General features: G+C 54.0%; 1 protein-coding gene across 1 annotated transcript; it reads left to right on the top strand.

Moving 5' to 3' along the window:
• Window positions 1-2,017: 2,017 nt before the first annotated feature.
• On the top strand, window positions 2,018-11,995 carry DEF8 (differentially expressed in FDCP 8 homolog). Its single transcript, XM_049786257.1, has 12 exons — window positions 2,018-2,056; window positions 4,184-4,317; window positions 4,727-4,824; window positions 5,396-5,545; window positions 5,767-5,908; window positions 6,442-6,606; window positions 7,552-7,679; window positions 7,779-7,892; window positions 8,853-8,933; window positions 9,532-9,672; window positions 9,789-9,898; window positions 10,806-11,995. The coding sequence occupies exons 2-12, from the start codon at window positions 4,194-4,196 to the stop codon at window positions 10,906-10,908; spliced, it is 1,356 nt and encodes a 451-aa protein (XP_049642214.1). The 5' UTR covers window positions 2,018-2,056; window positions 4,184-4,193; the 3' UTR covers window positions 10,909-11,995.
• The last annotated feature ends 2,701 nt before the right edge of the window (window positions 11,996-14,696 follow it).

The following is a 14,696-nucleotide window of genomic DNA, read 5'->3' on the forward strand; positions in this document are numbered from 1 at the left end:
CCCTGTCTGTCTCTGTCCCTCCACAGGGAAATCTGGTCTGATTTCCAGACCTGACTTGAGGAACATGGGTGGGTTGGGGGATGTGGAGGACACAGAGAGAAATTCGTAGCACCTGAAGGGCGCAGAGGGGTGGGGTATGTGGGGGTACGAAGGCCCCGGAGTTGGGGGTTATCAGGAGTGGCATTGGATGAAATTGGTGGGGAGTGCTAATACAGTGACCACACAGATTATATCATGCAATCATACTTTGATATCTCTGGAAGGGTCCCTCGATACTGAGGTTCAAAGAGGAAGTCGAAGTTGAGGGAAGGCTTGATTAATTGGTGGTTGGGTTCTCTGGCATTCGGCAGTGGCAACACAGGGCAGTAACTGTCAGCCCTCTTACAGTTGAACGTGAAGTCTGCGCCTCCTTTCCGTCATAGCACTCTGCCAAATTGATTGTGGTCCTTTCCTTACTTTCAGCCTGTCTTTTATTTGTTTTTGGGTCACACCAGGTGGCGCCCAGGATACTCTTGGCTCTGTGCTCAGAAATTGCCCCTGGGGGCTGGGAAGGTGGTGCTAGAGGTAAGGTGTCTGCCTTGCAAGCGCTAGTGTAGGACGGACCGTGGTTCGATCCCCCCGCATCCCATATGGTCCCCCCAAGCCAAGGGCGATTTCTGAGCACATAATCAGGAGTAACCCCTGAGCGTCAAACGGGTGTGGCCCAAAAAAAAAAAAAAATTGCCCCTGGCAGGCTCTGGGGACCATATAGGTAGGATATTGGGATTTCAACCTGGGTCGGTCCTGTGTTGGCCCTGTGCAAGGCAAACGCCTTACCGCTGCGATAGCTCTGGCCCCATTATCCTATTTTTTATCCAGCCCAAAAACCTGATTGGGCTGGCCTGTGGCTTTCCTCATTAGCATTATCACTCACACACTAGTCAGCTCTTAGGCATTTCCCCTTAAACCCTTAGGCCTGGAGCTTCCCTGATTTGCATGTCATTTTCACACAAGGTCGAGCCTGGGGGGGGTCCAGGAGTGCTGTGAGCAAAATAATTTCATCCAGTTTGGAGAAATAAAAGCATGACTCTTGAAAACATCACTCAGATTTAACACAACTTCATTCTATCACAAACCTCACCCTGTTGTAAACATCATTCTGTGGTAAACATGTTTACTCAACTTGTCTCCACAGTACTCCTGTTACATCATTAGACCATGTGTGCCATGGCTGGGAAGATAACACAGTGGTAGGGCGTTTGCCTTGCACGCGGCTGACCAAGATGGACCTGGGTTCGATTCCTGGCATTCCATATGGTCCCCTATAGAGGAAGCCTCATATCCCAATCCTGGGGGTATTGGGGAATGCAAGTATGGAAGCAACACCGACACAGAAAATAATCCACACCAGGTTAGGGAGATAAAACAGGCTCAGGAGGGGACCAGAGTGATAGCACAGTGGTAGAGCATTTGCCTTGCATGCAGCCAATCCTATACGAACCCGGGTTCGATCCTAGGCATCCCATATGGTTCAGTTCCTTGAACCTGCCAGGAGCTATTTCTGAGCGTAGAGCCAGGAATAACACCTGAGCACTGCCGTGTGACCCCAAAACAAACAAACAACAACAACAACAAAGAGTTGTTGAACTTCATGGTGCCAGAGAGATAGCATGGAGGAGGCAGAAGGATGGTGGTTCGAATCCCGGCATCCCATATGGTTCCCCAAGCCTGCCAGGAGCGATTTCTGAGCGTAGAGCCAGGAGGAAGCCCTGAGCGCTGCCGGGTGTGACCCAAAAAGCAAAACCAAGCCAAAACAAAGCAAACAGACATACAAAGACCATGTGTGCCTGAGTTCCTTTGGGCCCCTTAACTATTGTCCGGCATTCATTACCGGGGCGCAGAAGGCGCAGAAGGAGGAGTCCGGGCGCGGGGGTCGGGGTGCGCGGAGTTGGGGCGCGGTCCGCGTGCCATGAGCCTCCGGGCCGCAGGCGGCAGCAGCGGGCAGGCCGCGGGCCGGGAGGCGCTGGCCGTGGCGAGGCGGAGGCGGAGAAGATGTGACCGGCTGCGGCGGCGGCAGGTGAGCTCGCGCGGGGCCGGAGCCGGAGGGACGCGCTGCGCTGGGGGCGGGCGGGCCAGGGCGGTGGGAACCCACCGACTGTCCCACCCCGCTGGGCCGGGGTGTCAGCGCTCGGGGCCTTCCGTGGGGTCCCGGGGCCCCCAGTGCTGTGTCACGGTTCCCTGCGCGCCTCCATTTCCTCGCCACGCCCAGCTCGGCTGTCAGGACGGGTCTATCTGGGCGGCGCCTGCAGGCCTGGCAGCAGGCCCCGTTACTGGGACGGGGTTCAGGGGGACACTCCAGGCCTCTTTGAGTCTGGGGAGGGTGTGAGTTTTCCCAGCAAGGGTCCCTGGGGGCCCCGAACTTAGTGACCCACTGTCGTGGCCCCTCTGTGTTGAAGCTCTGGGTGACTTCTGTGTCACAGCCTTCCGTCCATCGTCCCACCCTTCCCTCCAGGTACCCACTGCCCTGTCGTACCCCGCCTTTCTGGTCACCCTGCATTTCCCCCTTGTTTTATTTTGGCCCCTTGACAATGCTGTGCCCCGTGAGAAGGTTCAGAATGGGGCAAGGTTCTGGTTGGTCACCCGTATCTTCAATCAGTCTGTGGGAGCTGGTGGCATTTCCACGGCTTTGTTGTGGCAGGAAAGAGGCCGAGGGATGCCGTCATAGCATTGCTCACGGTCCCTGGGACGCTGGCCAGGCCTGGTGCTGGCCCTACCCCTCAGCCCTGCCTGTGTCGACCTGCATCCGAGCAGCCCAGGTGACCTGTAACTTCCTGGCTGCGGTGGGGCCCATCTTCACGATGACCCAGGCAGGCCCTCCCATGGCCCACTGCCACTTTCCCAGGCTAGAAAACCAGTTCACCTAGCTTGGGCCCAGAAGAACCAGAACTGATGTTCTGATGGCTGATTCTTGGGAGGCAGGCTAGAGCCACCACAAGTGATAGAGGGGAGGGACTGGGCCAGGGGCAGCAGGTCAGAACCTACCCTATATTCCCAACAGGCCTCGCTGCAGAGTAAGTCCCAGAGGCGGCCAGCTGGGTGTTCTGTGGGCAGGGTGGGTAGGATTCAGGGTACCATGTGCAGTGATGGATTTGGGGACTGGGGACACAGACAAGCCCATACCTAAACCCTGTGTTTGTGTGGCTGGGATGGACTCACCCATCATGCTGCTCTGGCCTCTCATTCCTGTACAATAGGCTTCCCGGAGGCAGAGAACTGAGAAAGTGGCCCAGCGAGGTGAGGGTGGGTGCTGAGCTGGCATGTGCCCCTGCCTGGGTGGGCCCTGTCGCTCGCTAAGCTCAGGAGAAGGTTGGTATCAGGTGAGGCAGGAGGCTCCTGTCTATTCCTGGTCCTGTGGTGTGGGCCATGCCATGCCAAAGGTCACAAGGGCTGTCAGTGGGAAAAGACTGCCAGACTAGAAACCAAGATATGAGATGCAAAGCTAGGCAGGCCTCTTTGTGATTCTGGAGACATGGTCCTGAGTCCTATGTGGAGCCCAGAGTCCGGCTTTTCACTATACAGGCCTTTATGGAGATGGGGGTAGTTGGGGCAGCCCAGCCAGGGGAGGGTCTGTATATAGAGCCTTGATGGCGAACCACTAGCATGTGAAGGCCTTGCAGCTGGCACTCGGGAAGGAATCTGCAATTAAGATATGCAGGGCGGCGGGAGGCGAGTGTGCCGGTGTCTGCTTTACAGCTCACCTGGCAACAGGGCCGGACTGGCCATTGGGAGAACCGGGCATTATGCGGCAGTTTGGGCACTCGGGCTCAAAAAGGTTAGCCATCACTGGTATAAGGTGTAGGCTGATGGGAGGGGACTGTAATGGGTGAAGGAGGCCTGTAGGGAGAAGAGGGGAGGGGGAGGAATGTGGGGGAGGAAGAGGAGGCCATATGGGGGAGGCTGTGCTGCTGTGCTGGGCTCCAGACTTCCTGGCTTAGCTGTTGGTCTGATGGTCACTGTGGGTGTCTGACATTCCTTGCTTTCTCATGTGACACATGCCAGGGCTTGGGGCCTCTTGCTTTTCTTGGGGTCTTTGTGATCAGGATGGGCCTGAGCTGGTCCCGGGAAGTAGAGGTGGGGAAGGTGAGGCGGTGTGGCCTCTCCTCATTTCGAGGGACCAGGCTGGGCTCAGCTGTGCCATCTGCAGGTGGGCTGCTATGGAATATGACGAGAAGCTGGCCCGGTTCCGGCAGGCTCACCTCAACCCTTTCAACAAGCAGCTGGCTCTGAGGCATCATGAGCAGGGGGCCGGGGAAGAGAGGCCAGGCAGCCCTTGTGAAGGTAGGTGATGGGGACACAGGGATGGATGCCCCCCCCCCTTGAGGTGGCCCTGACTCTGCTTTCTGCTTCCCCTGATATGGGACTGGCAACTGCCCTCCCTGTGGACCCGATACAGAGGGAGGGGCATGAGGTGTCCTGGCTCAGCTCCTCAAGGGCCAGAGGGTGTCAGCCAGGGATGGGGTGGGGCGGACATTTCCCAGGGTTCAGCCTACCCTGATTATCCTTTAGGCCTTTCAAGCCACCTCCTCAGCTTCCCAGGAATTCCCACCCACTTTCTGCCTTAAGGCTTGCTCCGTGTGAAGATGGGGTCCCCAGGGCAGGGCTGGCCTGAACTTCTGCAGCTCTGTAGTCTGGTTTACCCTGTTTACACCCTCCTTGCTGTCTGTTCCCCTCTTCCCTGCAATCCCAGAGGCCCCACCAGACCTGTCTGCTGAGGAACTAGAGTTTCGTTGCACGGAGCGCGTGATGGACCTGGGTCTGGCCGAGGACCACTTCTCTCGTCCTGTGGTGAGGTTGGGGGGACAGGGGACCCATTTCCTGTCACCTACTCTCAGGCACTCTGTTGACCTTCACTGAGCTTTCTGGACCCAGAAAGTGGGGCTGCTGTTTGAGGACCTGTTCTTGGTGGTTCTTGTGCCACCGTGGGGTTTCTCAGCCCTGCCTACCACCCTCCATGCACTAGCATGCAGCAGCCTATGGCTTTTTCCTGAGAGGTTTTGTACATCAGGGTTGGGGTGTTGAGTGTGGCTGACCTTGTCTTTGTCCCCCATGTCACAGCCACAGGGACCCATGAGGTGCTGGGGGATGGCAGATCTCTGGGCAGTGAGGCTGGTGGACTGACTCTTCTTCTGTCTATCCAGGGGAAATGGCCTGGCCTGAGCAGTGACTGAGTTCTGGCAGAGGGTAGTTCTGTTCTGTGTGGGCAGCCCATGCAGACCTCAGGAAGCTGGGATCCTACAATCTCCCCTAACTTCTTCAGGGTTTGGGCTCCTTATGGTCCACGGGATGGAATGCTGTGCTCTGGGCCAGGCTGCGGTGAGAGTCCTGAGGATGCTTACTTCTGCCCTCTCCCTGCCAGGGTCTATTCCTGGCCTCCGACGTGCAGCAGCTGCGCCAGGCCATCGAGGGCTGCAAGCAAGCCATCCTGGAACTCCCCGAGCACTCAGAGAAGCAGAGGGATGCCGTAGTCAGGCTCATTCACCTGCGACTGAAGCTCCAGGAACTGAAGGTAGACACTCCTTTCACACAGTGCAAGGCAGTGGGTGGGGTTTGGAGGCAGGTGGGGTCACCAACCATGTCTGGGAGAGTGGCCGCTCCTGTCACATGCAGGCACTAGGGGATGTTGGGTGGACTGAACCTCACCACCTGCCATGAGCAGCAGGAGTGGAGTCCGAAGGTCCAAGATGGTACCTGTGAATGGAGGGTGGATGGGACCTGCATCTCCCTCAGGACCCTAGTGAGGATGAGCCCAACCTCCGGATTCTCCTGGAGCATCGGTTCTACAAGGAGAAGAGCAAGAGCGTGAAGCAGACGTGTGACAAGTGCAATGCCATCATCTGGGGGCTCATCCAGACCTGGTATACCTGCACGGGTGAGTGTGGCCTAGACCCCATCTGCGGATTCTCTGTTTAGGGCGAGGTGGATCCTGGTCTGAGCCGGAAGTTCCACTAGGGGGCAGTAAAGCTGAGTCTTCACCTCAGGCATATCTGCACTGTTTGGCCTTTAAGGGGCTGAAGGTGGAGAGGCCTTGCTGGCATTTTGATGGGGAGTGGGGCCAAGGCCAGCACTCGCTGCTGAGGGACCAGAGTCGGGCTGTCTTGACAGTTAGAAAGATGATGAGGCTGGGGCAAAGTGTCCAGGTTCTGTGAGTGAGACTGGGAAGGAGCCAGGCCCCTTGGAACAAGGTGTCCCTGGTGTACTATGGGCATGCCCGGTCTATCCTATACTTGGAGTCTGGGACTGGGACTGTGTAAGGTGAAGAATAGGAGGGGGTCTTGTGGTGAGCACAAGGGGGCTCCAAGGTTTGGGTACCCGCAGAGAGACAGGAGAAACACTGGCATCAGAGATGGTCTCTGTCCGTGGCCCTCCTGTCTCCAAGAGACCCCTTGTTGGTCCCTGAGACAGGTTGCTACTACCGTTGTCACAGCAAGTGCTTGAACCTCATCTCTAAGCCCTGCGTTCGCTCCAAAGTCAGCCACCAGGCCGAATATGAGCTGAACATCTGCCCAGAGACGGGGCTGGACAGCCAGGATTACCGCTGTGCTGAGTGCCGGGCACCCATCTCTTTGCGTGAGTGCTAAGAAGGACTGTCAGGCTGGCAGCTGAACCAGGTCAGCTGTGGAGCCTGTCCGGGTGCTATCCTCCCATCCAGTGGCCCCACAGCACTGCCCCTGTCACTGCCAGATCCCACAGGGCACCTCACAGCTGCAGGGTGGGGCCTCACTCACCTTCCTGTGGCTGATTGTCACTCAATGCCCAGAGTTACAGGGACTGAGAAAGTACACAACTTGGTTATGGCCTTTTCTGAGGTCCCCCAGCCACCCACAGTGTGGCCTTTCATCATTCCTGTCACTGGTGAAAGGGGGGATGGGACACCCCAGGAGATTATGTGGGATGTGTTTACAGTCACATCTTTACATTCTGAAAACATTTTAGTCTAATTATTCGGGTTTTTTTTGTTTGTTTTTGTTTTTTGTTTTTTTTTTGGGCCAACACCCAGTAACACTCAGGGGTTACTTCTGGCTATGCTCTCAGAAGTTGCTCCTGGCTTGGGGGACCATATGGGACACCGGGGGGATCGCACCTCGGTCCGTCCAAGGGTAGCACAGGCAAGGCAGGCACCTTACCTCTAGCGCCACTGCCCGATTCGGGGGTTTTGTTTTTGTTTATGGGGGTGGGGCTGGGCCACATTTGGCATTGCTCACAGCTGACTACTAATTCTGTGCTCAGGAATTACTCCTGGCAGGGCTTGGGGGACAGATGGGGTGCTGGGGATTGAACCTGATCTAGTTTCATGCAAGGCAAGTGCCTAACCTGTCTTAGCCCCGATTTGGGTGTTTTGAGTTACACTCAGAGGTGTTTGGGGTCACTCCTGGTGGCACTTAGGGGCCCTTTGGTGCTGGGATTGAGCCCTGGGCTCCATTTGTGGGACAGGCTTGAGCTGGGTAAATACTCTGTGTACACCATTTATGTCTGCCCTGAAGCCCCGACTCTGTGCCCCTCTCTGCCACACAGGGGGTGTTCCCAGTGAGGCCCGGCAGTGTGACTATACCGGCCAGTACTACTGCAGTCACTGCCATTGGAATGACCTGGCTGTCATCCCTGCCCGTGTGGTACACAACTGGGACTTTGAACCCCGAAAAGTGAGTGGTTGTTAGTGGGGGAGGGGGAGGCAGGGATGTGGCCCTGAGCCTGGGGGGGTGGTCTTGGCGCAGGTGGACAGATGCAGGTCCTCTCCTCAGGTGTCCCGTTGCAGCATGCGCTACCTGGCTCTGATGGTGTCAAGGCCAGTGCTCAGACTCCGTGAGATCAACCCTCTGCTGTTCAACTACGTGGAGCAGCTCGTGGAGATCAGGGTGGGTGGGGTGGGGCAGGGTGGGCACACAGGGCTGAGGTGTGTGTGTGTGTGGGCAGTTCTAGTAGGATGTGGAGGTGAGTGTCGTTTGGTCTGGATGGGGTCTCCTGGGTGGTGCTGGGGAGTCTTAGAGGAAGCCTGCAGGTAGGCTTGGCTGATGTTCTGGGATCACCATCATGAGGGATCTTTAGATGTAGGAGATGCAGTTCCAGAGAACTGGAAAATTCATGGAGCTGCGTTCAGGAGAAAAAGAACAGGAAGGGAAAGAACAGAAATGTATTTTATTGGCCCTAGAGGGTCACCAGATAATTTCAGAAGAACCACTATATGTTATCACTGATATTTTACTTACTTTTATACTTCATCTCTCAAGACTGTGTGCATCCTAGTTACAGCAACCTGAGTTCTATTTTCTCATGTTCTCAGAGCCTGTCTGGGGGACAGTCTGTAGGTGGGGAGGAAGGGGGCCAGGTGGTAGGCAGGTGTGGGCTTAAGGAGAGTTTAGATACAGTTTTAGGAAAGAGGAGGCTAAGCACGTGAGTTTCCGAGGCCTCTTGGACTGGAGTTTGACTTGGAAGTCTGCCCTGATTAGGTGTGGCCCACATAGACCCAGAGCCTGAGTTTCTGCAGTATCCAGTGTGTCCAGTGGACTTCTAAGGGGCTGGGGTGGATGGATGGAGTGTAGATGGGCCTCAGGGGCTAGTAAACCAGGAAGCTGTGAGTTGATTATATTTTTGAGGGACATTGGCACGAGGCACATCCTCTTCACTCATCCCCTGGAAACATGAGACTTTACCTTACAGAGCAGCACTAGGCAGGCCCCTTACACACACTTGGGCCTATCTCTGCTCCTGCCTTGGCTAGAATGTGCTGCAGTTTTGGTGTAGCAATGAATATTTGCACTATTATAAGTTGCACTGCCTAGGGAGATGTTTCTAGTGCCCCTCTCTGCTGTCCACAGAAGCTGCGTCAGGACATCTTGCTCATGAAGCCGTACTTCCTCACGTGCAAGGAGGCCATGGAGGCCCGGCTACTCCTGCAGGTCTGTGTGGGGATGGGCCCTGGTAGATTCACAAACGGTGGCCTGGAGCTTGTGGCTGTGGCACTGTCACCGACAGCCTCCACACTGGCCTGGGACTATTGGTGTTCCATCTATAGGGGCACCCTTTGCTCATGTCAGTGTATAAAAGCTTCTGGAAATGGTCCTTTGCCCAAGTCTAGAAGGAGCAGGTGTAGTGCTACAAATTCTCCAGAGTCATCTGTTGGCCTGTGATATTGCACAGCGAGTAGGGCAGAGCATTGACAGCCAATCCAGGCTCAGTTCCCAACACCCCATATGGTTCCCTGAGTGATCCCTGAGTGCAGAGCAAAAGTCAGCCCTAAGTACTGCCAGGTGTGGCCCCCAAACCAAAAGCAAGTTACCTGTGTATTGAGTTGAGTGTCTGCAGTACCTGTTAGATTGTAGATTGTAGTTATAGATTCTGGGTCAGGGAGCAGAACTGGTGTCTACCTCAGCACAGCACAGCCAGGGAGGACATGGATACGTGTGTGTGGGAACTTGGGCCTGCAGGAGGGTGGGTCTGGGTGCAGAGCATGCTGCCTCTGAGACCCAGCTTTGTGTTCTCCCCTGCTGGCTGAAGCTCCAGGACCGGCAGCATTTTGTGGAGAATGATGAGATGTACTCAATCCAAGATCTGCTGGATGCGCACACTGGCCGCCTGGGCTGCTCACTCACAGAGACTCATACTCTCTTTGCCAAGCACATCAAACTGGACTGTGAGGTGAGGTCATGTCTTCAGCCCCTGCTCAGGGATGAGGGAGTAGCCCAGCCTGTTGCCCCACCCTTGGTGCCCTGGAACCCCTGAGCAAGGGCTTACTGCTTCCCTCTTGTCTGCAGCGGTGCCAGGCCAAAGGCTTCGTGTGTGAGCTCTGTAGAGAGGGTGATGTTCTGTTCCCCTTCGACAGCCACACATCGGTGTGCACAGACTGTTCTGCTGTCTTCCACAGGTCAGCCATGGTGAGGGGGAGTGGGGAGCCCAAATAGGGCTCCACCAGATGGGGGCACACAGCTGTAGGCTGCCTCTTCCTGCCCTCCAGCTCCTACCACTTTCTCAGGATCACCACAGCCCAGGGTCTTCAACTTTCTAGCTCTTGCAATCTGATTTGGTTGGTTTTGTTTTCAGACATCCAGAGAAGAGATAGACTTTGTCTAATGGTCAGGTTCAAACTTCTGTCTTTAGAGTTGGGGAAAGTTGGGAAGTGTGGTGTACATGAATTGGAAGAAAGCCTTTTTTTGTTTTGGCTTGATTTGGTTTTCGGGTCACACCCAGTGGTGCTTAGGGCTTACCTCTGATTCTGGGCTCAGGGATCACTGCTGGTGGGACTTGGGGGACCCTATGTGTACCAGGGATTAAACTTAGGAATCATTCCTGGCAGACTCAGGAAATCACATATGATGCTGGGAATGGAACATAGGTTGGCTGTATGCAGGGCAGATGCCCTCCCTGCTGTACTATGTTCTGGACCCTCTTGGCTCGATTTCAACTCTTTCTTGAGTGTGTCAACTCCCAGAGTCTCACATGGACGTGGCCACCCCCTTTCTTGTTCTGCAGCTCTGCCACTCATGGCAGGCCGAGTTCATCCCAAAGACTGGTTATGGACCCTGTGTTGAAAAGGGAGCTTCGGCTAGCTGGCAGGTGTCAGACACTACTGTAAGCTAGCCCATATCCCATGTCCCCTCAGTGCTGCTGAACAAAAAGTGAGGCTCTGAGCAATACTGTTCTCACATGTGGCAGCATGGTGACTGCTGTGAAGTCCCGGGCCTGGCACCAGGTCCTGCCGGGATAAAACTTGTCCTAGTTTTCCTGTTTGTAGAGCCACCTTCCTCTCTGGACTGACCTCTCTCTGCACACAGGGACTGCTACTATGACAACTCCACCACGTGCCCTAAGTGTGCCCGGATCACGCTGCGGAAACAGTCGCTCTTCCAGGAGAAATGCCCAGAGGTGGAGACCTAGAATCTTGGGCCATGATCCAGGCCCAGCTGGCACCTGCCCCACGGCCATCCCCAAGGTCACAGTGTTTCCTCCTCTCTGGACACCATGTGTGTAGTTCCTGGCTTCTCTGTTGGGCCAGATCTATATGAGCAAAGCCAGGACTGGGGATCTTGGGCATTGCTAGAACTCAGGAGACACACTGGGTATATGCTGCGAAGACTGGGGGAAGGCATCTTTCTCTTATGAAGACTCCGCCCTGTCGGTTCCTAGTAGCCCCAGGGTGAAAGTACAGACCACCAGAACCTCAAGAGCCAACTGCTGACTGACCTGGTGTCTATAGGTACAAGATTAGGGTTCAGCTTGGCTGTCTCTCCTTGGAAGCTTGTGTCTGTCCCCAGGGAGGTACCCAGCTAGAGGGGAGGTTCCTGGAGGCTGCCACAGACCTGTGTTTTCTGGAAACCACACTGCCCTTCCAGGAGCTGCAGCCTGCTGGCCCAGTTCCAAGGGTAGCTGGAATCTGAGGCTACTGGTGAAGGGTCAAGTGTTGAAATGTTTTCAAGGGGGTTCTCTATGCTCATAGTCAAGAAGTGGGAGTACTGCACTCTGAGGAAAAGGGGCTCTGGATGGAGGCTCTGACCATCGCCTTTCATGGCCCTCTCAATACCCATGTCTGGTTTTTGCCTTCCTGTGGCCCCCCTCGTCCTGCTCAGCTGTCTGTGCAGGTGGAGAGTTGCTGCAGATCCCATCTTTGACTGGGGCACAGACCCACCCAAGGTCAGTTCAGCTTACTGGCCTAAAGGGGCACCAGGAAAACCACTTGCATGGCCTTGGGCGTCCTTGCTGCCATCCTGACCTATGGCAGCAAGGGACAGCAAGCAGTATCTGAGAGGGCTGTGAAATCCAGTCAGTAGGCCACCTGCTTCCCATCCCTCCCGACTACCTCTTCACCTGAACTTATCCTCCCTCTCTGTCTGAGGCATCTGTGGTCACACACTGGCTTGGGTTGGCAGCCCAGTAGTCAGAAGTCAGTTTGCTTGACCTGCCTTGCGCCGAGGGTTGAAGGCCCCACCTTATAGGAAGTCAGTGCTGCTCATTAAATCCTTGAGTTCTTGGTTGTGTGTGGTGAGTCTGAAGGCTGAGGGAGGCCCAGCCTCCCCTTTCAATAGGTGGGATGGAACCTGGGGAGAGGCAACTTGGTGCTTTTTGTTTCATGGGCTCCTGAGAGCAGTGCCAGGGGGCGAGCACCTGTGGTACAGGCCATAAATACTGTTAAAACTTGAGATAAGCTCCTGATGCCCCCCTACCCCGCTCTGTGTGCTTCCCCCCTCCCCTACATGCAGTCTCCTTGGAAGAATGGAGTCCTGCAGACCTAGCCCAGACCTCCAGGAACCATTATGCTGTATACCTGGTCCCTCACCTGTCACCCATCACCTTTGGGCCTCAGGAGCAGGGTACCTCCTCTCCAAAGCTACGTCAGATGCTTTACCCAGAACCTGGAGAGGCTGAGTGATACCCCTGGTGCCTCTGCTCCTACAGCTGCCCTCAGAGGTTCTCTGTGCCTTATGCACTGCTTGAGGAATCAGAGCCCTGCTGGGCACTGACTGGAGTGGCTATTTGTGGCCACAGTGCTGGTATGCTAGAGGGTGCACCCTGGCTAATTGAAGCTCTCTGTTCCTCGATTTTAGAAAGTGCAGAGTTTTCTCCTTCAGTTATCTCCCTCCCTCCCTCCCTCCCTTCCTCCTTCCCTTCCTTCCTTCTTTCCCTCCCTCCCTCCCTCCCTCCCTCCCTCCCTCCCTCCCTCCCTCCCTTTCTTTTCTTTTCTTTTTTCTTTTTTTTTTTGGTTTTTGGGCCACACACACCCCCCCAAAAAAAGAAAAAAATAAAAAAAGAAAGTGCAGCCCTTTTAAGCTGTCCTGTTAAGATCTACTACAAACCATTTCCCTGGTCTCCTAAATGCCAACATTCTGCCATATTTTTTGGGGGAGGGTGGGACAGGTTGGGCTGTTCTTTTTTTGGGGGGGGGCACAATCTGTGAAGCTTAGGTTACTCCTGGCTGTGTGCTCAGAAATCACTCCTGGCTTGGGGGTCCATATGGGACGCCAGGGGATCAAACTGCAGTCCGTCCTAGGCTAGCTCAGGCAAGGCAGATGCCTTACCGCTTGCACCACCACTTCGCCCCTTGGGCTGTTCTTTTGAGGGGATCATCTGGCAGTGCTTGGGTATCATTCCTGTCAGGAATGACAGAACACTTGCAAGGCAAGAGCTCTACACTATGCCATTCTTTTTTTAATTTACTCTGACCAGTTTTATTTCTGGGTCTCAAGCAGTGCATGGGGATTTCCAGGGCTGCACCTGGAGATGCTGGGAGGTGTGTCTGTGGGGGGAGGAGGGGGGACCATTATGCAAGGCAGCACCTTAACTCTGTACCTCTCTCATGACTTGCATTCCTTTGTTTGGGACCCCTAATTGACTCATTTGTGTGGGATATCCAAGTTTCAAAAGTCAAGACCCTTAAACGTTACTGGAGCAACCACTCTACTCTTTTTCTTTTATTTTGAAGTTTTTGGGTCTGTTTTGGTGTCTGGGGGCTCTAATTGGCTCTGTGTAAAGGCCAAGAATTGAATTGGGGCCTCCCACATGTCAAGCATGTGCTCATCCTATTGAGCTCTGTCTCTTCCTATGCTTCATTTTGCACAAATCATTAAAATACATGAGTAGCCAGCCAACTGTTTCCCTTTTTTCCTTCACAAGATAGTAATATCAGTTTGTGGCTTCTCCACACTACTGGTTTTATCATTTATATCTGTTTTACTGTAGCATATGGAATTAGGTTCATGTCTAATCACCTACATATTGGAGTATTTAGGCTAATTTCTAGCTTTTGCAGTTACAAACAAGGCTGCTCTTATCTTTTTTTTTACACGGTATACTTACAGAGTACAATCATAAAATTTACTCTATCAAACAGAATCTATTTTGGGGCTGGAGAACTAGCTCAATGGAGCAGATGCCTGGCACACACAGGCCTGTGACCTCCAGCACCATGTGGCTTACTGAGCACAAGGTGTGGCCCTAGTGGTTCCTGAGACTGTTGGGAGAGTGGAGGTGGGGAAAAAAGACAAAAATGAAACAAAATATTTTTTATTAGTATCTAGTGTCACTTAGTAAGAATCATCAACTTGTTTCCCCACAATGCCAATCAAATGCATACTCACTTTTTGATAGCTCATTTGTGAGAAATGTCTGTATAACTTTAACTTGTAGTTCTCCAATATTTTTTGTTTGTGTTTTGGGTCACACCTGGCAGTGCTCAGAAGTTACTCCTAGGGGCCGGAGAGATAGCATGGAGGTAAGGCGTTTGCCTTTCATGCAGAAGGTCATCGGTTCGAATCCCGGCGTCCCATATGGTCCCCCGTGCCTGCCAGGAGCAATTTCTGAGCATGAAGCCAGGAGTAACCCCTGAGCACTGCCGGGTGTGACCCAAACACCACAAAAAAAAAAAAAAAAAAAAAAAAAAAAAAGAAGTTACTCCTGACTCTATGCTCAGAAATCTCTTTTGGCGGGCACAGGGGACCATATGGGATGTTAGGATTCGAACCACCAACCTTCTGCATGAAAGGCAAACGCCCTACCTCCATGCTATCTTTCCAGCCCGTATAGTTCTCCAAATCTGAGGGCAGACTTATGTTTCAAGGTTTAACTATGAGTCATCTCTAATTTTTTTTGGTTTTGTTTTTTTAGTTTTTGGGCCACACCTAGTGATGCACAAGGGTTATTCCTGGCTATGTGCTCAGAAATCGCTCCTGGCT

Source organism: Suncus etruscus, chromosome 14 (genome assembly GCF_024139225.1).
Source record: "Suncus etruscus isolate mSunEtr1 chromosome 14, mSunEtr1.pri.cur, whole genome shotgun sequence".
NCBI classification, from domain to species: Eukaryota; Metazoa; Chordata; class Mammalia; order Eulipotyphla; family Soricidae; genus Suncus; species Suncus etruscus.